At 41.1% G+C, this 28000-nt stretch overlaps 1 protein-coding gene across 1 annotated transcript; it reads left to right on the forward strand.

Moving 5' to 3' along the window:
* The first annotated feature begins 552 nt into the window (after positions 1-552).
* cavin1b (caveolae associated protein 1b) lies at positions 553-28000 on the forward strand. Its single transcript, XM_060900111.1, has 2 exons — positions 553-1301; positions 25309-28000. Exons 1-2 carry the CDS (start codon positions 789-791, stop codon positions 26101-26103), a joined length of 1308 nt encoding a protein of 435 aa, XP_060756094.1. The 5' UTR covers positions 553-788; the 3' UTR covers positions 26104-28000.

Here is a 28000-nt window from a genome sequence, read left to right on the forward strand (position 1 = left end):
AGAGAGAGAGAGAGCATTACCCCATCCAGGTCTGGTATGTGAAGTTACTAATAAATCAATACTATATATAAGTAAATTCACTTAGCTTCTTGAACCTTTCTGGTGTAAGTAAATAAATAAATAGATAGACAGATAAATAGATAGATAAATAAATAAACTCTTATAAATACCAGGATTATGTAGATTGTAGAGAAATTAATATTTTAATCTGTATTTAATCTCTTCATTTACTGTGCTGCATGTAAAAATCCTGGAAAAATGGGAGAATCCCTTTGGGATTTCATAAACCCCAACTCTGGATCTGCATTCCACTCCAAGCTGTGTCTGTGCCTGCCTGCCCCTGTCTACACATACCCATGCTAATGATTCCAAGAGAAAAAAAAAATCCCTATATTTGGCTTCCCCATACCAGACCACTTGGGTGGAGTAATACTCTCTCTCACACACACACACACATACATATGAGAGAGAGAGAGAGAGAGAGAGAGAGAGAGAGAGAGAAGCAGGGGGAGGGAGAAAGAGACAAAGTGGGTGGGGAAAGAAGGAAATTTGTTCAAAGAGTGTCCCAGAGCATTCAACCATTTGTGTCCCTGTACTCCTGCTGCACAGAGCCTTGAGAACAGAGTTAGAGCTGAAAAGTGTGGTATTTCTCAGGAAAACAGCAGAAAGTATTCAAACAAGAGGAGGCAACCCAAGGTAAACTTTAGACCACATACAAGGACACATAAGCTGAAAATCCCATCTCTTTTACTGCTCCATTCTTTTACTTGTGACTTAAAACTTTTGTCATGGAAGTGCTAGAAGTCCCCAGCTTCCAGCCAGACATTGAACAGCACAAAACCCTCACTGAGGTCTCCGATGATGAGCTTAACCTTCCTCCCTCTGATGATGAGGAAGAGGCAACCACAGAGGCCAAATTGAAGGAAGTTATGGAGAAAGAGGAGGAAGAAGAGGGAGACAAAGGCAACGGGCAGATGAATGGGGTGATGATTCTGGCTCTGCTGGATAAGATCATCGGTAGAGTGGACCAGATCCAACAGACGCAGGCTGGTCTTGAGACCCGGCAGCAAGAGATGGAGCGCTCAGTCACTGGAATTGAGGGGGAGCTCACCAAGTTGACCAAGAGTCACACTACCACAGCCAACTCGGTGAACAAGATGCTAGAGAAAGTGCGCAAAGTGAGCGTGAATGTGAAGACCGTGCGGAGCAACCTGGAGAAGCAGGGCGGCCAGATAAAACGGCTAGAGAGCAATGAGAATGAGCTTCTCAAGAGGAGGAACTTTAAAGTCATGATTTACCAGGTGAGAATTGTGAAATAGTGTTTGGGATTGTGTGTGTAAATTGCTTATCTATCTTTGGGTATGATTCTCAGTAAAGCTGATGGTTAAAAGGAGCAAAGTATAACTATGCAAAATACTGTTAAGTCAATCAATATACTTAAATACTAGTTTGTCATCTGAGAAACATTCTGATCCTTCTGACCGTTCCTTGTACGACACCCATTTCAGACACAAACCCCAAAATGCACACTTTCATGGAAACATGCGGACTCATTTGATCTCATACAGTTTGTTTACAGATTTGATTTTGCATATTTATGACATAGCAACACTAATGTTTCTTACTAGAAAGCAAATAAAATATGTGTCCCAGAGAATGTGCTTTGTGTATTTTTAGTCAAGATTTCTTATGAAATACCAAGGGTGAAAAGTGTTGGGGGGAGTGGCTTGCAACAGTTAAATGTAGAGAGTTGGGATAGAAGAGAGAGTAGGAGAACAACAAAGAAAAAAGAAAAAGTACTGACAAAGTGAAGGAATGACAAAAACAAAGGTAACATAAGGGAGAAATAGACAAAGAGTTTACGTTTAAGTGACAGCTGGCTTGGTTTTCCCAGGTTATATGTATTTAGCTAGAATCTGAATGCTGTAATGTGTAATATCTTACAGCTTTGCACAGTGACCCAAGAATATTCAGAGTTTCCACATACTGACTGACTCAGTGAGGGGAGGGGAATAGCAGCGTCGTAGAATTGGAACAGCAGTAACCTCTAATTTCTACATAGTTTTGCTAATAGTCATGTTTGCCAGAAATTACATTTATTAATGAAACTGGCTGTCTATACTTAATTTAAGTATTTTAATGTAAGCAGATTTTATTACTTCAATAAGGAGAAATGCTTAATTGAAGAAAATAGTAGATGAATTAGAGAATGCTGGGAAAGGTTTTTGGTGTTGCTATTCTCTCCAGGATCAAATGGTTCCTTGCTGGCTCAGTAAGGCAAATAAAATACCAAACAATTTATAGTATAATGAATGTTCGTGGTGTTCTTATATTGGCAAATTAATATGTAATGTGGAATTTGGCTTTTGTATATTTTGTAACTAGCCTTTTCTGATTGTTCATCCATGATAAAGTTTATGGAGGTAGGGGAGGTCCTAAACCTTCCCTTTAAATAAAAAATAATTTATCAGGTAATTAAGTTCTTCTTGAAATAGCAGCAAACTCATCCAGCAAAGTTCATCCACTGAATCACGACTAACTGTTATTTGTCTGTTGTCATAATACCTTTCCAATAGTATGTGTACATAAAGTGACTCTCTAAAAGCATGGACAAGTGTGAACTGAACATTGTGTGTGTGTGTGTGTGTGAGAGAGAGAGAGAGAGAGAGAGAGAGAGATGGTATTAGGGCTTGGTCTTTTTAATGAAGCACATATTTACCAGGCTGATCCATCCCTAAGGCATCCTCCCTCCTTCACTCTTCTGGTCTCTTCTCTCTTCAGTCTTCTTTTTCACCAGTTCTTTTTTTTAGCCTGTTTTGTCTCAAGTCTTCACAGAATGTGACTCAAATAGGGCTGAAAACAGCTTCAAACATACAGCCTTTACATATGTGCAGGATAATGTCATATGTCTTGTAATTAGGGTATATTGGATAAAAATGAGTGAAGAAGCTGACATCTTGGTTACCATAAGCACATGCAGATATGTGTACACACACACACACACACTTATAGGTAGGAAAAGGCAGAGGGCCTATAGTAGCTATAAATATATTTCATTGGAAATTCTATGATTGCTCGGGGAGAGGACTGAGGGTCCCGTTTTCCTTTGTGGTTTATCTTCTGTGTTTGATTCAGGGCTGCTAGCCAATCCTGATAGCTCATAAAGCAGCACCACTCAGTGAAAACCTTGCTTCTCTGTTTGGACTTGGTTTATGGGACCATACATGGCTTTTACTTGGCACCGCTGACTGCTTGGTCTTTTTTTCCAGCCATTTTACATGTACACCTCCTTCCATTCCTTGCTACTCTGATTTTCAGAGATGGCTCAAGAGTTTCTAGCCTGCTATTGCTCGAGTGTACTTTTTTTTTTCCAGAGTGGTCTAAGGTTAGGTTTTCTCATTGCTTATATTAAATAGATAGGGTTTTTTCACTCTACCAACTGTAATTTTTATATTTAATGCAAAAATAGTTCTATTTCACCCCTCCAAACTGCCAGGAGCCATAAGAATAACCCCACATGTCAGTTCTTTCAACAAAGTCATAAAGTGACATATTTGCAATAAATACAGTAAAACTGCCATAAGGCAGTCACTCCTGCAGCACATGGAACTATCCAATTGTCAGCTTGTGACCACCTGTTTTTCAAAGCTACTGATAATCTCCCACCATGTCTTCTGCTGCATTGAGTATTTTTCTAGTGATACAACATTTTTGTGTTTTCCCTGGTTAGGGTTCCTAGCCTTTGCAATCACACAATGTTCTGTCTTTGTTTATTAGCTCTATAGTTAACTTTGACTTACCATGTGTTAGTGCTCAGTAGCACGACTTAGCCTAATTCTCCTCTATGGGTTGGGTTCTTCCTTTGTAATATCTGCTCAGTGTTTTCCACATTCCTTGCTGTTTACTGACCAGGCCTGTGGCTAAGAGATACTCATGGGATTGAGTAGGTTTCCATAACTGTACATTGTATTGTTCACTGCTGGGCCTGACATGTTAGCCAGATTGCTAACACACAACACTTGGGCTAGAGTCAGTTTTCTTCCATTTATGCATACCCGCCAAATCTGGTGAGGAATAATGCATACTTTTTAAAAATAAATATTATCCTTTTGCAAATCACTTATCTAAGGTATAAATTGTAATGTGCATATATACAGGTTATACAGTATCCACCAGCACATTTTTCATGATACACTATATTGCCAAAAGTATTTGCTCACCCATCCAAATTATCGGAATCAGGTGTTCCAATCACTTCCATGGCCACAGGTGTATAAAATCAAACACCTAGGCATGCAGACTGTTTTTACAGTTTGGAGCAGGCCCCTTCCTCTTCCAACATGACTGTGCACCAGTGCACAAAGCAAGGTCCATAAAGACATGGATGACAGAGTCTGGTGTGGATGAACTTGACTGGCCTGCACAGAGTCCTGACCTCAACCCGATAGAACACCTTTAGGATGATTAGAGCGGAGACTGAGAGCCAGGTCTTCTCGTCCAACATCAGTGTGACACCTCACAAATGCGCTTATGGAAGAATGGTCAAAAATTCCCATAAACACACTCCTAAACCTTGTGGACAGCCTTCCCAGAAGAGTTGAAGCTGTTCTAGCTGCAAAGGGTGGACCGACATCATATTGAACCCTATGGATTAGGAATGGGATGTCACTTAAGCTCATATGTGAGTCAAGGCAGGTGAGCAAATACTTTTGGCAATATAGTGTACATCACAGACACTACGTTCACACTGCAGGCTGAAGTGACTCAAATCCGATTTTTTCGCCCATATGTGACCTGTATCCGATCTTTTATTGACAATATGAACGACACAGATCCGATTTTTTTCAAATCCGACCCAGGCCGTTTGGATATGTGGTCCTAATTCCGATTCCTATCCGATCTTTTCATATGCGACTTCAGTCTGAACCACCAGGTCGCATTCATCCGACTTACACGTCATCAACAAGCCACAAACGTCACTATTCTGCGCTGAAGTAGGCGGCGGGTCTCTCAAAAAAGTTACAACAACATGGCTTTGATGTTCCTTTGAACGGAGGTTGCAGTCACTACCCCGCAGAACGCCTGAGCCAAAACCCTTGCCCTCTTCCTTCTCAACCTCCTCCTTAACATCAGGCTATTGTGCATGTTCTGGCTCCGTCGCAACAACAACTGCATCATCGCCAGGTACTCCATGCTGGGTACTGTCATACACAGGAAACTTTAGGTTACTTCCGTAAACACTGGCCATGCTCACTGCGTGTGATGTCGTCGTATCCTGCAATGCGCATGCGGAACACTTTTAGGTCACTTTTCGTTCATACTGAGGATCACATACAAGTCGTTAATGTGAACGACCTCACAAAAAAATCGGATTTCACAAAAAAATCGGTATTGAGCATTAAGCCTTGCAGTGTGAACGTAGTGAGAGCTAACTCAGATGGGTCTGGATTGACCTCTTGCAGCTTATGAATATATTGCTGACAGACTCTAAATTACCCATGGCAGTCCAAGTGGGATTGAGTAATTATATACATAGTTATCTTTCCACAGTGCAAGTTGTAACAGAATCCACTATACCACAGTTTAATGATTTTAACAACAATTTTAAAGAAAGGTTTGGACAGATATAGCTGAACTGGCACCAGTGTACATGCTGTAGCTAGTATGATGGATCATGAGAAGGTTGGCTCATGACCACAATACTGCTAGTGATGCCTGTATCTTGTTACTGGTTGTCTTGGCAGATGAAATCCACTGCCCAATGATGCACTGATAGCATTCTAGTTACATTCTCATCTCATCTCATTATCTCTAGCCACTTTATCCTGTTCTACAGGGTCGCAGGCAAGCTGGAGCCTATCCCAGCTGACTACAGGCGAAAGGTGGGGTACACCCTGGACAAGTCGCCAGGTCATCACAGGGCTGACACATAGAACCATTCACACTCTCACATTCACACCTACGGTCAATTTAGAGTCACCAGTTAACCTAACCTGCATGTCTTTGGACTGTGGGGGAAACCGGAGCACCCGGAGGAAACCCACACGGACACAGGGAGAACATGCAAACTCCATACAGAAAGGCCCTCGCCGGCCATGGGGCTTGAACCCAGGACCTTCTTGCTGTGAGGCGACAGCGCTAACCACTACACCACCATGCCGCCCTAGTTACATTCTAAGTTACCATATTGCATCATATGTAACACATATTGGTAATACATAAACCATTTTTAATGCTCGCACTGGAGTGATCACTCTAAAATTCGATGCCTCTATGGGGACCTGATGGACAGAGGCACAACCTCACAGTTCAGAACAAAGGCATCTGATCAACATACTTCCAAGTTGAGAAGAAAAACAGTGGCTCATGGAGTTCATGACTTGCAACCTCAGGAGTGGTTCCTGTTGATGAATCATGCCTTTTTCCATGTTTCCATGGCCCCAGAACACATTTCCTTTTTTTTTCTTCTGTTATTTTTGATGGCTCTTTTTCTGCCTGTATTTTGTTGTATTGTTTTAATGTTTATTCTTGTTGGTCAAGTTTCATACTCTCCTCTTTTTATTTCTATTGGAAATAACGTAGTTAAGTGAGATAAGGAATAATAATAATAATAATTTAAAAATTGGTGTTTTGACTAAACCATTTATGTATTTTCCAATGTATGGATTTTATTTTATTTATTTATTTATTTTGTAATGTTATGTTGAGAATGGTCAGTGCACACACACTAACATTCCACATAGTTATAAATCTCTCTGGAGACACCACCCTCTCTCATTGTTATTGGAAAGTATAACTCAGCAGTGCCATAGCAACAGTGACTGTGGCTGGAAGCAGAATCCTAATTCACAAGGCAGGATCAAGAGATGCTGCATTATCTGTGTAATGCTTTAATTTTTTACATTAACACTATGACCCCTTAAACACGGGGGGGTACAGAAATGCCAGCAGTGTCCGCATTCCTCAACCTCAGTTACATCACTTTAGTTCATAATTGTTCTCAACTAGAGGTGTGTGTGTGTTTCCCATTTGCATTATGTGCTGAGATGATGAATGAACATCTTATTTCAAAATCATGTACATTAACATTGAGTTGTTCTCCCTTTGTTGTTATAACAGCCTCCAATCTTCTGTAAAGGGTTTCTACTACATTTTTGATCATGGCTGTAGGGGTGTGTGCACCTTCAGGCACAAGAGCACAAAAGGTTAGGCACTGAAGTGAAGTTGGTGTTATAATTCATCCCAAAAGTGATCAATGTGGTTGTGGTCAGGGCTTTCTGAAAGACACTCAAGTTCTTCCACTAAAATCTTGGTAAACCATGTCTTTATGCACCTCACTTAGTGCATAGGGGTATTGTCAAATTGGAACAGGATTGGGCCCATTAGTTCCAGTGAAAGAAAATCTTAATGCTTCAGCATACAAATACATTTTCAACAATTATGTGTTTCCAATTTTGTGGCAGATGTTTGGGGAAGGCTCACATGGGTCTGATGCTCAGGTTTCCATATATTTTTGACCATATACTGTAGTGTCTTATTTTTTACTTGTACCTGGCTACAATATTTCTAATGAATTTAGTTAAACACGTTAGGAGCCTAATTTAAAGCACCATCACCCTAACCAGGTACTTATAAATTAAATAATGCTGTAAAGACATCTTGCAAGTGCACATGTACTGTATGTGTTAATGAACATGGTTCTCCCACAAGCTTCATATCTTATCACTTACTTCCATCTGCATGAAAATAAAAACCTCCTGCTTGTCCCACAAGATCCCAGTCCTCATGCTCACCTCTAGTCTAGAACTATTCTGACAAGCTTTTTTACCCCCCCCCCCCCAAAAAAAAAATAGTGCAACTCCTATTCGTATCTGTATTTGTAACTAGAACACAGTATTTGTTCATTCTTTTAATTTTTCATTATTTGTACATCACAAGGTCATATGATGATCATTTCAGAACTGACAGTAACTAAGAGTCATCTCCTTCCCATACAATGTAAAAGTCTGTTTTCAGTGAACTATTATTTTCCTACAGTAGTTTTTTCTTTAACAATTTTTTGTACGAGATGACCTTCAGAACTCTCTCTCTCCCTCTTTCAGAGACATATTTTATTTTCTGGCTTGATTGGATGATAGTAACTAAGGTGGATTCCCTTCCCTGTCCCAATTATTGTGCACCCAGAGAACACCCGCCCCACACACACACACACACACACACACACACACACACACACACAGGGGATTCCTCCCTTGCAATGGCACCATAGCTGGTTGTAGTGAAACAGATGTAAAAGAACTTTTCATATGTGGCTAAAGAGAGGGCCCTCTGTTAGGTAGTGGAAACCTTCCAGTACACACACACACACACACACACACACACACACACACACACGTATACCAACTAACTGTTAGGTTTTATTCTGTCTGTACCCAAGGAGGCTGAACTGACAAAGTATGATCCAGGAACATAGAACTCTGCCGCCTACGAGATTCTGCCTAACGGATCGATCCAGGAGCAGTCAGTCACTGACACAGCTGCTCAGAGATGTTTCTCAGTTTATTGTAGGACAAACATGAGTATATATTCACATTCAAGAGTGTGTTGTAGTTATATGATTGGATGATGATGATTTAATTGACGAAGCTAAGTTGTCTATGTATAACGTAAATGGGTGATGAAGCATTACATCACTGGTTTAGACTACACTACTTTGTGAAAGAAGAGAGACATTATGTACTGTTACATCACCCATCAGGATCATAATCTGATGAAAAGAAGAAAGACATTACTGATCAATGTAACCTTCATTAAACAGAGCGCAGAATATGTGAGCAAAGATAAATCTCAAGGATTTAACTAACCAAAACAAGTAGCAATCAGAACCTGTACCAGTTCTAAGCATGCCAAACAAATTGCATTGCATTACATTACATTACATGGCATTTAGCAGACACTCTTATCCAGAGTGACCTATCTCCATCACTAACTTTTCCTCATCAGTAAAAAAAAATAAAATAATTAAAAAAAAAAACACACACATACAGAATCCCATACTAAACTGATCAAACTCAATTTGTTTGTACTGCAGCAGCATCAATGGCAGTGCAGCTTAACCTGCAAATACTGAGGGTAAAAGAAACACAGGGATGGGGTAGATAAAATAATGTTTTTTCTGCATGGAAGACCTGAAGCCAGCTGATCTAAACTCCACTCACACTCTCTCTCTCTCTCTCTCTCTCTCTCTCTCTCTCTCTCACACACACACACACACACACACACACACAGAATGCAACAAATAGTCATACCTGCTCTAACATAACCATAATCTTTTTCTGTCTGTGTTTTATTCAGTTCATTCAAGGCTCATGGAACATAACGTTTTTTGTTTATGTTTTTATGAGTTTTCCGTAACTGTGGTTCTCTCTCACTCACTCAACTGCCACTGGACAAGCTTTCAGCTGTTTTGCCAGGTTCTTATTAATGAAGTACAACACCCCAACCCCAGCTCCCATGTCAGTGAGGGACAGAAAGACAGACTAGGTTTCTGCTTGGTGCAGGATCCCTTTTATGACAAATAGCTGAAAGGAAGGAAATTATGGTTAACTCAGTTTATGAATGTGGAGTTTATGGCTGCCAGGTTATTGCTTTTGATATCTAGTAAATAATCCATAGACAATCAGCTTGTCTCACTTTCATATCCAGTCCATGAGTAATCTATAGTTAAGATTTATAACGTATTGTTGGAGGATAGTTAACATGTTGAAAATCAGTCTGGATCATGAGAATCTATGTACACTGATTAGAGGTAAAATTCAAAACACTGACTGGTAAAGTGAATTACTTTATGTTGTTAGAATGGCACCTGTCAAAGGGTGGGATATGTTAGGCAGCAAGAGAACAGTCAGTTCTCAAAGTTGATATGTTGGAAGCAGAAAACATGGCAAGCGTAAAGATCTAAGTGACTTTAACAAGGGCCAAATTGTTTAGGCTAGATGACTGGGTCTGAGCATCTCCAAAATGGCACATCTTGTGTGGTGTTCACAGTACGCTGTGGTTAGTACCTACCAAAAATGGTCCAAGAAAGGACAACCAGTGAACCAGCGACAGGGTCATGGGTGGCCAAGACTGACTGATTCGCAGGAGGTACAAAGGCTAGCCCATATGGTCCAATCCCACAGAAGAGTTACTGTAGCACAAACTGCAGAAAATGTTAATGCTGGCTAAAACAGAAAGGTGTCAGCATTAACTTTTTCAGCAGTTTGTGCTATAGTAGCTGTATATGTAGGGGCGGTGTGGGCAGCACAGTGGTGCAGTGATTAGCACTGTCACCTCACAGTAAGAAGGTTTTGGGTTCAAGCCCAGTAGCCAATTGGGGCCTTTCTGTGTGGAGTTTGCATGTTCTCCCCGCGTCTGCATAGGTTTCCTCCGGGTGTACTAGTTTCCCCTACAGTCCAAAGACATGCAGGTAGGTTAACTGGCTACTCTAAATTGCCCATAGGTGTGAATGTGTGAATGCACAGAAAGGAACCGGCCACCCTACTGCTGCAATTCTGGCCAAGTCAACCAAACATGGTTCACTTCAAGCCCGGATTATGTTCAGCAGTAAGATGACGATGAGGGGTGGTATGTTGAAATTAAAACTGAAAGCAATGATTTGTAAATAATCTTTGACCTGTATTGCATTCAAAACAACATAGCAGCACATTATTTGATGTTTTACCTTATGAAATTTACTTTTTTTGGTTTTGTCATGTCTGCACCTGCTTGCACTTAAGACTCCCCTTCCCAGAATTCACAGTGGCCACTATAGACTAAAACAACCATTCTGCACATCACCGCTTACACTCTCTGGAGTTCTAATCACACACCTGAACTCAATCACATCTCAGTCACACAGCCACAGTATAAAATGACTACAGTGCTCACAGTTCATTACGAAGTATATGCGCAGTTCCTTGTGTCTGACTTTACCAAGCCTTTTATTATTGTTCTGCTGATTCTGGTTTGGCTTTGTTTGTATTCTTTGACTTTGCCTTTTGATATTCCCTCTGACATACTGTTTGTGCCTCGCCTGACCATTGCCTGTTTTGTGATTCTGCCTTTTTGCCTTATGGTTTGGATTTGTCTGCCAATTTGCCTGAATAAACTCTTTCAACTTTTACAACCGTCTGTCACCTGCCTTCCTGACAGAATACTTTGCCATCATCATGGATGTAGCAGAAGACAGCAGGCAAGCTGCCTTGTCTGCACAGAGTCATCTCCTTGGAGAACATCATCAATGTCTGGGTGAACTTGATGCTCGCATTGTCCAACTCACCTATGCTGTGTTGTTGGTAGTCCTAGCCCACCCTGTGTCAGTTATGAATCCTAACACACTTATCCCTATCCTCTATCCTGAAATTCTCACCAAACTAGCCTGTCGGGATGATCAAGGCTGTCTTGACTCTCTTATCAATCTGCCCATTTGGCTCAAAAATCTGCTCAGGGATCTGCCATCACTGCAATCCCCATGGACCACCCACACATCACAGGGAACCCTGAGCCCATGGAGATCTCCCGCACCAAGCTAAATCTTTCTGAACATGAGAGAAGATGCAGATAGAGACTTTGTTTCTATTGTGGGGATTCCACTCATCGTGCTTCAAGCTGCCCCTCCTGTCAGGGAGGCTCCAAGGCACCAGTGGCAAATGAGAGAGCATCAACCACACCAAGTCCTCTCCCAGTTAGTCAGTTTAAGTTTCTCTTACCGATCCTTCAAGTTTGATTTTACAGATAAGAAAGAAGAAGAAACCTTTATTTTGTCACATGCACACTTCAAGCACAGTGAAATTCATCCCCTGCATTTAACCCATCTGAAGCAGTGAACACACACACACACACACAGCCAGAGCAGTGGGCAGCCACACCAGAGCACCCAGGGAGCAGTCAGGGGTCAGGTACCTTGCTCAAGGGCACCTCAGCCCAAGGCTGCCCCACTTCAACCTAACTGCATGTCTTTGGATTGTGGGGGAAACCGGAGTACCCGGAGGAAACCCACACAGACACAGGGAGAACATGCAAACTCCACACAGAACGGCCTTCACCGGCCGCTGGGTTTGAACCCAGAACCTTCTTGCTGTGAGGCAACCGTGCTAACCACTACACCACCGTGCCACCCTCACAGATAAGGCTGTATATGTTCTTTCAGACCTAAAAGATTCTGGAGCTGCTGGAAACTTCATGGATAGCGACACAGTGCAAAGACTCCAAACACCCACACACCCACTCCAACAGCCCCTAAGGATCAGGACCATTGATGGTGGTCCTATTGAGAGTGGCATTATCATGTCATGCACTAAACCTCTTTCGTGCCAAGTCACTGCCTTGCATTATGAAACCATCTCATTCCTTGTCACAGTAACCAAGGACTAACCCATTGTTCTGGGGTTCTCATTGCCGCAGCAGCATGACTGGGTGCAGGGTTGGGTGTCTTTGAAAGAGGTAATGTGAGAACTAATGTTAAATATAGATGTTTCATTTGGGGGAGTTATACTGTGGAATGGACTTGGTGATTATTTGAAATTGTGTAGATCGCTGTTGAGTTAAAAAAAAACATTGAAAGATAAAATAATTAAGGATTACAATGTAAAATGATTGACGTGAAATGATTAAGAAGAATAATTTAGAGTAATTTTTGTTATGTTTTTTTCCTTGTATTACTGATATTCTGGGTTATTTTATGGATTGTACAGGATAGGCAAAAATAAGCCTTGGCTTCAGCCTATTCCTTTTTCGGTTACAGAGTTTGTTAAATTTTTTGTGAGAAAATGGTTAGTGCAAGCATGTATAATAATTCTTTGTCAGCTGAGTGCACAAAATTTAAGTTTTGTACTGTAGATTGTAACCAAAATAAATCATTCATTCATTCATTCATAACAGGGGTACATCCCTCCATGTCACCTGCTTCAGCTTGTTTCTTTTTCGTGGAGAAGAAAGGAGGGGGCCTTTGGCCTTGCATTGACTATACAGTACTCAACCAAATCACAGTAAAATATCCTTATCCCCTGCCTTTAATCCCCTTGGCCCACAAACAACTTAGATCAGCTAAACTGTTTACCAAGCTCAACCTATGCAGCAAGTGTTTTCCAATGCTTGATCAATGACGTAGTGAGGGACATACTCTGAAAGTTTGTCATCACTTACAATGACAAAATTTTTATTTATTCTTCTACCATAGAAAGTCATTTGAGTCATGTTAAAGTTCTGGCTTGATTCCTTGGAAACCACCTCTTCATCAAGCAGAAACATTTGAGTTCCATGTCACCCAGATAGTCTTCCTGGGGCATGTTATCAGTGCTGCTATGGATAAGAACAAGGTCTCAGCAGTAACTATTTGGTCCACTCCTGTTACAGTCAAAGAACTCCAACACTTTCTAGGCTTCCCTACCTTCTACAGAAGGTTTATAAGGGGTTTCAGCTCCATTACAACTCCACTGACTGTCTTGGTCAAAAAGGGGCCTAAGCATCTTCAGTGGAACCAAGCTGCTGAAAAAACCTTCTCACAGCTCAAAACAGCTTTCATGTCTGCTCCTATCCTGAAACACCCTGATCCCACCAAGCCTTTTGCTGTGGAAGTTGACGCATCTGAGTCTGCAGTCAGAGCAGTGTTGTCTCAGGGTTTTGGTGAGAAGCCCAAGTTGCACCTTGTTGTCTTCTTCACTGAGAAATCGGATGTTTCCTTGGGTTGTTCTGTGCCAAAATCCATAGGGACTGGGTGCAGTTCCTGCCATGGGCTGAATATGCCCAAAACTCCCTGCATCACTCTGCCACCCAACTTATGCCCTTCCAATGTGTATTCTATCAATGTCCCTTCTTCCCATGGGACAACTCTCCCACTGACATACCCACAGTCACCAACTGGTTCAAGTGCAGTGAACAGGTGTGGGGGAGTGTCCACCAGCTCTTTGAACAAATGGTGCAAAGATGCAAGCACTTCACTGACCATCATACAGGGGAAACCCCCAATATAACCCAAATGACAGATTGTGGCTATCAACCAAGGACATCAGGAACCCACAAGCTTGCAAAAAACTCCGTGCTCAGTACATTGGTGCCTTTTAAAATTCTGCAAAATTTGCATCTCTGCTTGCCTGGGTGACATCCAGAGCTGGATGGATAAAAGAAAGAAAAGAAAGCACAACTTTATTCATCACACACTTGTGAAATTCCTCTCTGCATTTAACCCATCTGAAGCAGTGAACACACATGCACACACGTGAGCAATGAGCGCACACACATACCCAGAGCAGTGGGCAGCCATGCTAACAGCCCCCAGGGAGTAGTTGGGAGTTAGGTGCCTCGCTCAAGGGCACCTCAGCCCAAAGCCATCCCATATTAACCTAACTGCATGTCTTTGGACCGTGGGGGAAACCAGAGCACCCGGAGGAAACCCACACAGACATAGGGAGAACATGCAAACTCCACACAGAAAGGCCCCTGCCGGCTGCTGGGCTCGAAGCCAGAACCTTCTTGCTGTGAGGCGACCGTGCTAACCACTTACACCACCATGCTGCCATCACATGAAGCTCAACCCAGGCAAGACAGAGGTAATCTACATTCCTGCTCCATCCTCTCCACCCCTGGACATTGTCATCTCCATGGGGGACATCTCTAGGTCTCCTTCACCCAGTGCAAAGAACCTAGGGGTCATGTTTGATGACAAACTCTCCTCCTCAGCAAGCACCGCTGCAGTGACCCAGATGTGTAGATTCCTCCTCTACAACATCTGAAGGATCCACCCTTTTCTTACCACCTACTCTACTCTGCTCCTGGTCCAAGTGCTGATCCTCTCCCGCTTGGACTACTGCAACTCTCTCCTTGCTAGCCTTCCAGCTTCTGCCATCAGACCCCTGCAGCTCATCCAGAATTCTGCAGCTCACCTGGTCTACAACCTCCCTCATTCTTCCCATGTCACCCCTCTGCTTGCCGACCTGCACTGGCTACCTATTGCAGCTCGCATCAAATTTAAGACATTGGTACAAGCTTACCAGGCTCTCAAGGGATTAGAGCCAGCATACCTCCAGAGTCTGTTCTGCCCCTACATGCCAGCCAGATCCCTATGCTCTGCTACTACTGGTTGCCTGACCCTCCTCCTCTCCACTCCTGCCCAGCCTGCTCAAGACTACTGTCTGTCCTGGTTCCCTGTTGGTGGAATGACCTTCCCACTGAGGTCAAAATTGCTGACTCATTGACCACTTTCAAGTGCAGACTGAAGGCTCATCTCTTCAGGCTGCACCTCTCCCCTTCTTCCCTGTCCACTGTGTAACTGCATTTTGGTCTAGACCAACCCAGGCTGTGTACAGTCTAGCCTGGGGTTAGCTATTTGGAGTTCTTCATTTAGCTATACTTTATATGGTTGGTTTGTTTCCTTGGCTGTTTGAGTATTGGGATTTCAACAGCATATTACACTAGGTATTGCTGTCACTTGTTCAGTTGGCATTAGAATTTTCTTGTCTAGAAGTTCAGCGCTCTGTGTACCTGACTTTTACACTCATTGTACATCACTCTGGATAAGAGCATCTGCTGAATGCCATGTAATGTAATCCAATGCACCAATGATGTTACTTACAACCTGGATCTGCCCAGACATAGTAGATTCTCACCCACACTCCATGTACCATGCATGAAAACTGCCATTCCCGGTCCCTTCACCACCAATGTTCCTTTCACTTCCCTTTCTGCACCTCTCACTCTTGATGGTCAACTAGCTTGCATCATTCATGACAACCTCAACTCTCACAGCAAAGGAGGTAACTTAGAATATCTGGTTGAGAGGGAGGGCTATGGCCCCAAGGAGCACTACTGGGTCCCTGCAAAGGACATCTTAGACCCACTCCTTTGCCAAGAATTCCATGCCAAGCATCACAATAAACTGGGTCCTCGCTCCCGGGGATGCCCAAGAAAAAGTATCGCTCTGGGGGAGGGGAGTCCTGTCATGTCTGTACCTGCTTGCACTCAAGACTCCACTTCCCAGAAGTCACAATGGCCTTCAAATATGGGCACCATGGACTACAACAACCATCCTGCACATCATCACTCAAAGTCTCCAGAGTTCTAATCACACACACTTCAACTCAATCACATCTCACTCACTGACTTCAGTTCTCACAGTTCATTGTGAAGTATATGCTCAGTTCCTTGTGTCTGACTTTACCAAGCTTTTTATTATTGTGCTGCTGATTCTGGTTTGACTTTGTGATTTTGGCTTTGCCTTTTGATATTACCTCTAATGTACTATTTGTGCCTCGCCTGACCATTGCCTGTTTTGTGATTCTGCCTTTTTGCCTTATGATTTAGATTCATCTGCCAGTTTGCCTGAATAAACTCTCAGCTTTTACATCTGTCTATCACCTCCATTCCTGACTTGTTTGTTTGTTTGTTTGTTTGTTTGTTTAAAAAAGTAAGCACATTTTCATTCTTGCAGAACATTTCAAAAAAGTTAGGGCAGTAAAGCATTTACCACTTTATAATGTTTCCATTCCTTTTCACAACATTTACAGGATGTTTCGAGGTTGAAGACACCAAGTGATGAAGCGGTTCAGGTGTTTTGTCCCATTCCTCCTGCAAACAGATTTTAAGGTGTTTTACACACTGAAATTCCTTCAGATTCCTTGAGTTGTTTAATGATATATACCATCGAGGGTAATCCAGGCACTTGGGTTGCACAAATCATTCTTAGCACCAGTTGCATCAGGAAGGGCATCCAGTATAAAACCTGTGCCAAATCAAATATGCAGATCATAAATCGTATTTCCATACCAGATTGGTCAAATAGGAAGCAATGAAAACAGATGATCCGCTGTGGTGACCCCTAATAGGAGCAGACAAAAGAATAATACACCTTAGAGGGTGAAATACCCAAATCCCTTTGTATCTTCCTTTGAGAAGCATCGTTTTTAAACATTTCAAAAGCATTTTCATGCATTTGTTGACAAACTGGAGATCTTCAGCCCATCTTTGCTCCACATAAACTAACCTTTCCTGGATACTGATTTTGTACCAAATTACAATTACAACCACCTGTTACATCATTATTTTATTGTTTTACCTCATTACTAGCTGTAAACTGCCAGGTCCCAACTTTTTTTGGAATGTGTTGCAGGCCTGAAATGCAGAAACGAATGTACATTAACAAATGAAATGAAGTTAACCGGACAAAACATGAAATATCTTGAGTCCAAACTGTCTGCAATGAAATACAATTCAAAGTAAATTTAGAAATCAGTGCTTTCTTTTTTTTATTTGCATTTTCCATACTGTCCCAACCTTTTCTGACTTGGGGTTGTACATGAAATTTGACTTGTTGAGTTTTGTTGTGCTTATAGATCAGTGGCGGCTGCTGGTTTTTAAAACAGGGGAAGCCCATTTTACGCATTTATCTTAAAACCTGTAGGCCAGATATCAAAGCATAGAAAGGTGTGCCCCATTAGCATAGTGAACTAGACAACCCTACCTAGTGGCAGAAAGTATTTTTGCTTGTACATTTCATGTTATAGTCTGGCTTGCCAGGCTAGTGCCTCATATCCTTAATCAAAAATATCAAACATCCCCAAATCACTGGCTATTCAATGAAGAGCCTTGAACATCATACCCTGATATGCAACACAGAGTCTTTAACACAACACCCAGCTGTGCAACACATCCTTGAACATCTTCTGCAACACAGTCTGGAAATTCATAACCAGGTAGGCTATGCAACACACAGAACCTTGAATATTATACCCAGGTATAACCTATAACACAGAGCCCACCATTCTCTTAACATTACTGAACAATATACACACTTCAGATTCATGAACATGAACACTATTTATACACAAATTCTGCCCTCCGCTCCTTTTCCAGAAAATGGTCTGTGACCCTGTCATACCAGCTGGTTGTGCTTTCCAGAGACTTCACCAATTTCTGTTAGCAGCTAGCACTGCAGATCCCAATAAGGCTCAAGCTAGCCTACAACCAGATTGAACGACAAATGAAATAAACGAGTGAATTCACGAATGATCAAACTGATAGAATGGATGAAAGTTAACGGAGCACAACGAGTAATATTTACATTTATTTACAGAGTAATGTACAGAGACATCAATGAGAAGAAACGTTTATATGAAAAGAAATTCGGACAGCACTTTGGCACACGACTGCACTTTCTCGACATCCGCTAGGGACTGACTGATCATACTTCCGTGTTCCTCGCCGAAGTACCGCCCTCCTCATGTCTTTCAAACACTACCTCCAATAATCCTTTATCAGCCCGGCTTCTTGTCCCTCCCACTGTCTCGTTTAGTCCCAGAGAAGCCCGGCTTCCCTGGAAGTGACGATTTTGTTGATTTTAACCAATAACAACTAGCCGAAATTGGCTGTTCAGAGCCGTCTCGTAGACTGCAACGGATACCCGGCTGCCAGTCAGTGTTGCCAGATACTGCTGACGTTTTCATCCCAAAATATGTTCAAAACCCGCCAAAATGCACTTAAAACCACCCAATCTGGCAACACTGCTGCCAGTCCATAGAGCCCATTGAAATAAGAAAGGTTACAGCCTGGCAGCAAAGGTGATTCTCGTAGCGAACTACAAGTTCGTCAGACATCACTCAAATAAGTTACAGGATAGTTATGAACATAAATACAGTCTTGGGCATATATTATGTTATGCAAGTTATTGTTTTAATGAGAATTCAACGTCGTAGACGCCGCAGTTTGGGGAGAGAATTTTAGGGGAAGCTCGGCTTCCCTTGTTGTCTCTGAGAAATCGCCCCTGTTATAGATATTACATGTTACAATAAGAAAATAAAGACTAGGACATAGACATACCCTGACCTTCAGATACATGTTGATATTTGTAAACAATATGCCATAGACCAGTATCCTTCATGTATGGAGTTTGTTTGCATTAAACAACTGTAATTCACAAATGCTTTTATGGATTGTCATAAAAAGTTAAAGTAATTTTAAAATCATTTAGAAAACATTTTTCCATTTCAGCATATTATCTACAAGTAAGGGCAGCACGGTAGTGTAGTGGTTAGTACTGTCGCCTCACAGCAAGAAGGTTCTGGGTTTGAGCCCAGTGGCCGACAGGGGCCTTTCTGTGTGGAGTTTACATGTTTTCCCCGTGTCTGCGTGGGTTTCCTCCGGGTGCTCCGGTTTCCCCCACAGTCCAAAGACATGCAGGTTAGGTTAACTGGTGGCTCTAAAATGACCGTAGGTGCAAATATGAGTGTGAATGATTGTTTGTCTCTGTGTGTCAGCCCTACAATGACTTGGCAAAATGTCCAGGGTGTATCCCGCCTCTTGCCCATAATCAGCTGGGATAGGCTCCAGCTTGCCCACGACCCTGCACAGGATAAGTGGTTATGGATAATGGATGGCTGGATGGATCCACAAGTGAAGTCTTCCTTGATTTAATGCTAACTCTGATATGCTGAGCCCCATATGAAACTGATTTGTTTTATGAAAAAGGCTATACAGTCTGTACATTTTTTTTTTGGCTGAGGATGGAAGTTTAAAGGGGCCAGCTCACCCTTCCCAGGATCCTCTATACCAGGTCATGAGTCAGCATTTTCTATGCAAGCTATATTCCAAAAACAATGCACAATTACCCAGCAACACCCTTGGCTATAAATCTTAAATTGTAACATGAAATTAAAGATTTTTTTCCCAAAATATCTATATTTTAAATTCTTTTGACCAACCACATTTTCATATAGTTATTCCGTTGTAATGGACCCGAACCAGCTCTGGCTGTCTCACAAGAGGCTGTGAAGGAAAGAAAAAATAAGGCGTATATTGTTCGGAGATTTCATGTATGATATGTAGATGAAGAAAAAGTTCAAGATGGGTTTCAAATGGATGACTAACAGTGAATTTATTGAGGTTTTGCTGCACAAAGAGCTAGCAGATAGCGGTCATGTGCTTTCAAAACAAAAAACTATTAATTGTATTATGGGTGAGCTGGCCCTTTTAATGCTCTTTTTTCAGAGTCATCTTTGCATGGAAAAGTATATGCCTCACCACACCACCCCTCAGAATTCTCAGGACCAAGTTTGTTTATCTTCCTGTCTGTGAACTGGAACAAAGAAACATTAATGATAGGGGTGGGACTTTGGTTTCTGACTGAAGGAGGTGATTTCCTGACTTCCTGTTACATGTTTTCCATGTTCCTGTCTTTCCATTGTAGTTTTCTTATAAGAATGCTGTTTACGTAGGGCCAGCTGTCCTTGATCCCATTACTGATACTACTAATTATTAATCAACAATGTAAAGTTTATAGAAATGGCAGTTTATAGAATGTCAGTGCTGCTCAGACCTGAATACACCTTGCTAATCCTACTTTGGATCACATTACATCATGAGCAATTCAATACAATGCAACATGGTGGTATCATGATCCAATACATTTGTCTCATCTCATTTATTCTCATTATCTCTAGCCGCTTTATCCTGTTCTACAGGGTCGCAGGCAAGCTGGAGCCTATCCCAGCTGACTACGGGCGAAAGGCGGGGTACACCCTAGACAAATCACCAGGTCATCACAGGGCTGACACATAGACACAGACAACCATTCACACTCACATTCACAACTACGGTCAATTTAGAGCCACCAGTTAACCTAACCTGCATGTCTTTGGACTGTGGGGGAAACCGGAGCACCCGGAGGAAACCCACGCGGACACGGGGAGAACATGCAAACTCTGCACAGAAAGGCCCTCACCGGCCACGGGGCTCGAACCCGGACCTTCTTGCTGTGAGGTGACAGCGCTAACCACTACACCACCGTGCCGCCCCCAATACATTTGTGATGCAGAAAAAAAATTGCATTCCTGAATCTGTGCCTTAGGTTTCCATTTTCAATTGGTTAACACATGAAACACTATAAACATACAATCATTGAATGTAACAATATAGCTAAATAAAAGGTGTGTTTGAATAGATATGAATTAAAGACGGATAATTAGACATTTGCACTGATAAAAAATGAGAAGTTAATTTGGAATGGTGTGCAGGGTCTCAACAAAAAATTACACTGACAATACCAGTCAAAAGTTTGGGCACACCAAGTCATTCATAGGTTTTTCTGTATTTTGTCTATCTGTTCTACATGGTAGAACAATGCTGAAGACATCAAAACTATGAAATAACATATGGAACATATGTGGAATTATGTGGTAAACAAAAAGGTGTTAAATATGTTTCATATTTTAGATTCTTCAAAGTAGCTACTGTTTACCTTCATGACAGCTTTGCAAACTATTAGCATTAACCAACTTCATGAGGTAGTCACCTGGAATGCTTTTCAGTTAACAGGTGTTCCTTATCAAAGTTAATTCGTGGAATTTATTGCCTTCTTAATGTGTTTGAGACCATCAAAGAGTAAATAGTAAATATTAAAATTGCAGTAAATAACCCTATTCCCGGCACGGTGGTGTAGTGGTTAGCGCTGTCGCCTCACAGCAAGGAGGTCCGGGTTTGAGCCCCGTGGCCGGCGAGGGCCTTTCTGTGCGGAGTTTGCATGTTCTCCCCGTGTCCGCGTGGATTTCCTCCGGGTGCTCCGGTTTCCCCCACAGTCCAAAGACATGCAGGTTAGGTTAACTGGTGACTCTAAATTGACCGTAGGTGTGAATGTGAGTGTGAATGGTTGTCTGTGTCTATGTGCCAGCCCTGTGATGACCTGGCGACTTGTCCAGAGTGTACCCTGCCTTTCGCCCGTAGTCAGCTGGGATAGGCTCCAGCTTGCCTGCGACCCTGTAGAACAGGATAAAGTGGCTAGAGATAATGAGATGAGATGAACCCTATTCCAAAACTAGTAATCCATATTATGTCAAAAACCGCTCAGCTTAATAAAGAGAAATGACAGTCCATCATTACATGAAGTGTCTGTTAATTAATAAAAATAAAGAAAAAATACTTGAATTTGAAGGTGTGTAAAAACTTTTGACTGGTACTGTAAATTTTAACTCATACACACATTTTGTGTTTAAAATGTAACAAGCATAGTGATCACACTGGATATCAAGTAAATGGAGGAACGTTAGCTTTGACTAGTTATTTGCATCTCAGATTTTTTTTTCTGCTTTCATTTGAGCATGTATGAGATAAAAGGGGTCAGTATAAGGAAATGGGTTTGATGAAGAAATGGTGAGAGTCTGAGACATGGTATGCATGTGTCTCAAACACACCAATTGAGCACAAAGTGGCTACATCTTTCAGGTATGTATTTCTAGGTTCAGTCCAAGCATTGCTAGAGAGTGTGGGGAATTTCCATCCATATAAAACCATTTCTGCTGAAGGTGGTTCCATCAAGCAACAGCCACAATCAGCCACAACACACGGTCAGGCTTTTTATGACATGGTGGAGGACAATGATGAAAAACAATGCATACATGTTTATGCCATTTCACACAATGTGCAGAATGATTCAATGCAATACACCAGTGGAAAAAAACAGTTGGTTCACAAGGCAAAGGCTGTGTGCTGTGGACAGGAACTAGGGGTTTCCATGAATGGAATGCAAAGAATGAGGGTAGGGAGAAAGCCTGGGTGGGACAGATGTGGGTAGGGAAGAGAAGAGAAATATAAAAGATAACAAAAAAGACAGCTAATCTATCACTTAAAAGCCATTCCAGTTGTGTGTGTGTGTGTGTGTGTGTGTGTGTGTGTGTGTGTGTGTGTGTGTAAGATTGTTATCACATGCAAGGAAAACCTTGAACAACAGGACCATTAAGAAGAAAAAAATAGAAACAAGAAATTTCATGTTTTGGCAATACTTACTCAAGGACAGATCTGTTACATGCTTTAAGAAAAGTCTCTGTCCTGAGGATAGGAACATGACAGTGTAATGGAGATGCAGGAGGGAGAATAAAAACATAGTTGAGTTGAGAGAATGAGAACATTGAGATATATGCATGCAGTACTACAGAATGACTACAGCATTACTACATATTTTGAAATAAACAAACAATTAAACTAACACAAAAAACACATCTCCACTAAAGGCCCAGTGTTTGTGCCCAATTGCTTATATGACCTAATGTAGAAATTCTCAAACTCTGCATAACCAAGAACCCCATTCGCTATAAACAACAATCACAGACCCTTTCAGGACAGATTTTTTTTTTCAAACAAACTATTAAAGAAATAGGCACATTCTTTAATTGTGTTTATGTAAACTTTTTTAATTTCTGTACACATAAAGCCCATTTTTGTGAAAAATGTCAGATTCCAGTTGGCATTATTTATAGCCATAATAACTTTGATAATGCTGGGTTGTTACTACCACTGTAATAAAATAAATAAAATGATCACAGACCCCTTGTTTATACTTCACAGACTGCTGGGGGTCTTCAGGGAACTACTTTTTAGAGAACCATGGGCCTAATTGACAAGTTGGCTATGTGTGGTAATATATGTGTCACAGCTGGAAGTTAAAAAGCTTCAGGCTTCTCCAGACCCTAGAGACATGAATGCAGTAAACACCTTGGAGTACAGTAAATATTTTGAGAGTAGTTTTATGTAAGAATTATGTCAGTCAGTCATGAGTTATTTAATATTGAAAAAAACGTGTTATTGCGAGATCCACACCTTTATCTGTATTCAGTCTCTGAATTATCTGACGTAAAGTTTAGTGTACTCCAGGGACCCTCCAAAATATTGGAGTGATTTTTGATCCTCATCTCACATTCCAGGCACATATCAAGGCTATTACCAAGATAGCTTTTTTTTTTTTTTATATCTTACCAATATTGCCAAAATCTATTCCAAGATCTACTAGTGTTCTATCTTTGCCTGATGCTGAAATGCTAATACATGCAGTTGTATCCTCCAGACTTGATAATTGTACTGCTATTTTCTCTGGTCTTTCTTGTTGTGCTACTAGAATTGTTCAGCTTGTCCAGAATACTGCAATGAGAATCCTGACAGAAAGTAAAAGAATTGATCATATAAATATCAATCCTAGCATCTCTAAACTGGTTGCCAATACAAGCTAGAGCTGATTTTAAGGTTCTTCTTTAACTTATGCATGGACTTGCACCACCTTAACTAGTGAAGACAATTACCCAATACACACCAGTATGCCATTCTCTTGATGCTGGTCTCTTGGTCATTCCCTAGTTAAGAAAAAAAAATCAGCTGGTCACAGAGAATTTGCCTACAGTTCACCCTATCTCTGGAATGGCCTTCTGTTATATGTAAGAGAAGCATGCTCAGTGGATATTTTTAAGTCAAGACATGAAACCCATCTTTACTCCTTTCACTACAGTCCACCCTAGAACTCAAACAGGTCTAATCCCCTCAAATGCTCTTAATGTGGTTCTTTGATTTTAATTTTCATCCATGTATTTATTCATCCATCCCATCCATCCATTATCTGTAGCTGCTTATCCTGTCCTACAGGGTCGCAGGCAAGCTGGAGCCTATCCCAGCTGACTATGGGCGAGAGGGGGGGGGGTACACCCTGGACAAGTCACCAGATCATCGCAGGCCTAATACATAGACACAGACAACCATTCATGCTCACATTCACGCCTACGGTCAATTTAGAGCCACCAATTAGCCTAACCTGCATGTCTTTGGACTGTGGGGGAAACCCATGCGGACACGGGGAGAACATGGAAACTCCACACAGAAAGACCCTTGCCGGCCACTGGGCTCGAACCCAGGACCTTCTTGCTGTGAGGCAACAGTGCTAACTACTACACCACCATGCTGCCCTCCATGTATTTATTTTACTTGTTTATCTAGCCTTTATTTTTATCTCTATGTGGTTCTTTTAATTAATTACTATAATTAATTTAATTATCATCCATTTATTTTACTTGATTTTATTCATCTTTTACAACATACACTCAACAGGTCCTCTTACATGATGTTTGTCATTTTATTTAAATTGCTATTAATGCTCCATTGATATGGTTGCCTTATTTAATTTTTATTTTTGCTTGCTGGCTGGCTATTTTATTTCACGTTTTATTTTATTTGCAAAGTGTATTGGGCCCATGCTGTATGGTGGTTCTGCACTTTAAATAAATAAAATCGACTTGAATTGTATGCAAATATACTGTACAATATGTGTTTTTGTACACTATTAATATCTATGAACATTCTAACATTTTGGGACTTTTTGTCAACTATACATGTTTGCACATATTAAAAACAAATGAGTCTTTTTTGTTGCTTTTCTTACCAATAATATGTAATGAAGGAAAACGCTATACAGACTATTCATTTTGTTCTGTTTATAGCTTTTTCACAAATCTCTGTGTGATTCTATAGGATGAGGTGAAACTTCCTTCTAAGACCACAGTGGCCAAGTCCCTGAAAGTACCCCATCTGGCAGAAGGTGAGGGTGAGCTGGAGCACAAAGCTGCTATGGAGGAGGGTGAAGAGGCTGGAGCAGAGAAGACTCATATAGACCTGTCATCTGATGAAGAAGAAGTAGAGATTGAGGAGACTATTGAAGAGACCCGCGCAGAGCGCATCAAACGCAGCAGCCTTCAACGAGTCCAAAATATCAAAACAGTCTTCTCCAAGGAAAAGATGGAGAAAACCAAACAAAAGACGATGGAGAACTTTGAGAAAACCAAGCAGAAGACCAAAGATAACTTGGAGAAGACACGAGTGAAGACCAGAGAAAACTTGGAAAGAACAAAGCAAAAGACCAAAGATAACTTGGAGAAGACACGCCACAACATTGAGAAGAAAATGGGCAAGCTTGGCACTCGTATGTCTGTCAACCCAGAACGTAAAGAGAAGCTGAAAACCTCACAGAAGAAAATGGTGAAATCTTTCACGCCTGATCACACCATCTATGCTCGGTCTAAAACTGCTGTATACAAGGTGCCACCATTCACCTTTCATGTGAAGAAAATCCGTGAAGGGGAGGTGGAAATTCAAGGGACAGAAATGGTGGAAGTGGGTGGGGAAACACAGGAGGTAGAGAATGGAGTAATGGAGGGAGGAGAGGAAGAAGAGATGGAGATGGAGGGAGTGATGGAGGAGAGCACGGAGATGCTGGAGACAGAAGATTCGGAGCTGGTGCTTGCAGAGCAGGATCATGATAGTGACTAGATGGTGTGTGTGTGTGTGTGTGTGTGTGTGTGTGGTGTGTGTGTGTGTGTGCGCGCATGCATGTGTAAGGGTCATAAGCTGGGATACTGCTGTATATTGCAGATTCAGGTATTAGAAATTGTTGCAGAATTGTAGATGGGTGTGCGTGTGTGCGCACAAGGGTCATGAGCTGGGAGACTGCTGTATACTGCAGATTCAGGTATTAGAGATTGTTGCGGAATCATAGAGGTGTGTTGCAGAATCATAGAGGTGTGTGTGTGTGTGTGTGTGTGTGTGTGTGTGTTAATGAAAAAAGATGAGAGGTCTCACCATGGTTGTAGACAGGTTAAGGTCTCACTGCAAATGGATGTTGAGAATTTAAGGTTTGTTCTATATATTAGTTTAGGTAAGCTGACCGCTCAGCTAATGTCCAGCAGGTTGGGGGTAAGGCACCAAGTTCATTAAGAAGTGTAAGCCAAAACATAAGGATCCTGACATTTGTAATCATAAGATATGATTTAAAAAACTTTCATTGTTAATTAATGCACTAACACACATATTTGGTTACAGCTAGTTTATTCAGCAAACACTATTTGACATGATCTAGTCAAACACAAACATGTTTCACTTATGCAAGAGAGGAAAACCTACAAATTCTTCTATATTTTTGCATGTATTCAACTGAGAATTTTCTGTTTAATATTATTTCTTTATTTTTGGACGCACAGTTATTGCATTCTGATGTTATACTGAAATTATGATATGTTTTGTTAATCTACTTCAATCTACATGTTACATTTTAACCACCAGCCCCATGTTGTTGCTTGCTACCTTTCTATTGAGCAACCATCACCACAGCACTAGGACCTCCTAACAATAAAAACATCACATAACATGAAACCTAACAATATGAATTTTAATGTCTTGATGTCTCTTAGTAAAGACATTTTGTCGGTCTTGGTGCCTATTCCTGTCTGGTAATATAACAAAGACTGATAAACAACAACACTGGGCTAGAATAATTGAGGGAAAAAACATACATCAATTTCATCAGTGTTGGATTTATGTATAAAACCAGGGTGCCTTCCATGGGAAATTTTAATGGTATCTCAAAATAATGTAAACTGAAGAACATAAATGTGTGTGTGCTTTCCATGTTTAAAATCAGTTTCTACAGACTTTCTACTTCTTCTAATGTTACCATTATCTATAGATGAAGCACTTGTGTATTTTGTGTATTTCTCACAAAAAAAGTATGTTCTCTTACTACACTTCATCAATTTAATGTTTTCTCAATTTAATGAGGTAAAATGGAATATATTTGGGGAAAATATATTGAAAGATGTAAGGGGGATAGAAGAAACTATTTGCTTTTGAAAATTTAGTGATATAAAAGCAAAGCTGACAAACATTTATACTTCAATAAATTAGAAGTATTATCAAGATGTACTTAAGCATGATATGCATGAACAGTATTTCTATTTTATTTTATACACCACTGCTGCCAATATAAAGTAACAGTAAGTCTCTGTCCCAGTCATGCAACAACATGCACTACTTATTTTAATCTCTATTTAGATAGGTATGAAGCCTTTATGAGTTCAAACAAAAGCATTAGAGCTCAAACAAAATGTGCATTGCATGGAGATCACAGGACTGTGATTGAGACCCACTGCATTATAGAGAACATTTGTAATTTTCCTTTTTGAAAGCATCACCAAGCCACCTTTAACTTTTTTTGCTCAGATTTCACTTAATTAGGAGCATTCATCCTTCCTAGATGCCACATACCATATTTACCATTTACACATTTTAGATGTGCACATTTTAGTGTGTTTTAGTCTATATTTTGCTTTGCAATGATCTGTATCTCATGTCTCACTGCATACTAAAATGTTAATAAAAGCAGACTTATTCA

Source organism: Neoarius graeffei, chromosome 19 (genome assembly GCF_027579695.1).
Source record: "Neoarius graeffei isolate fNeoGra1 chromosome 19, fNeoGra1.pri, whole genome shotgun sequence".
NCBI lineage: Eukaryota > Metazoa > Chordata > Actinopteri > Siluriformes > Ariidae > Neoarius > Neoarius graeffei.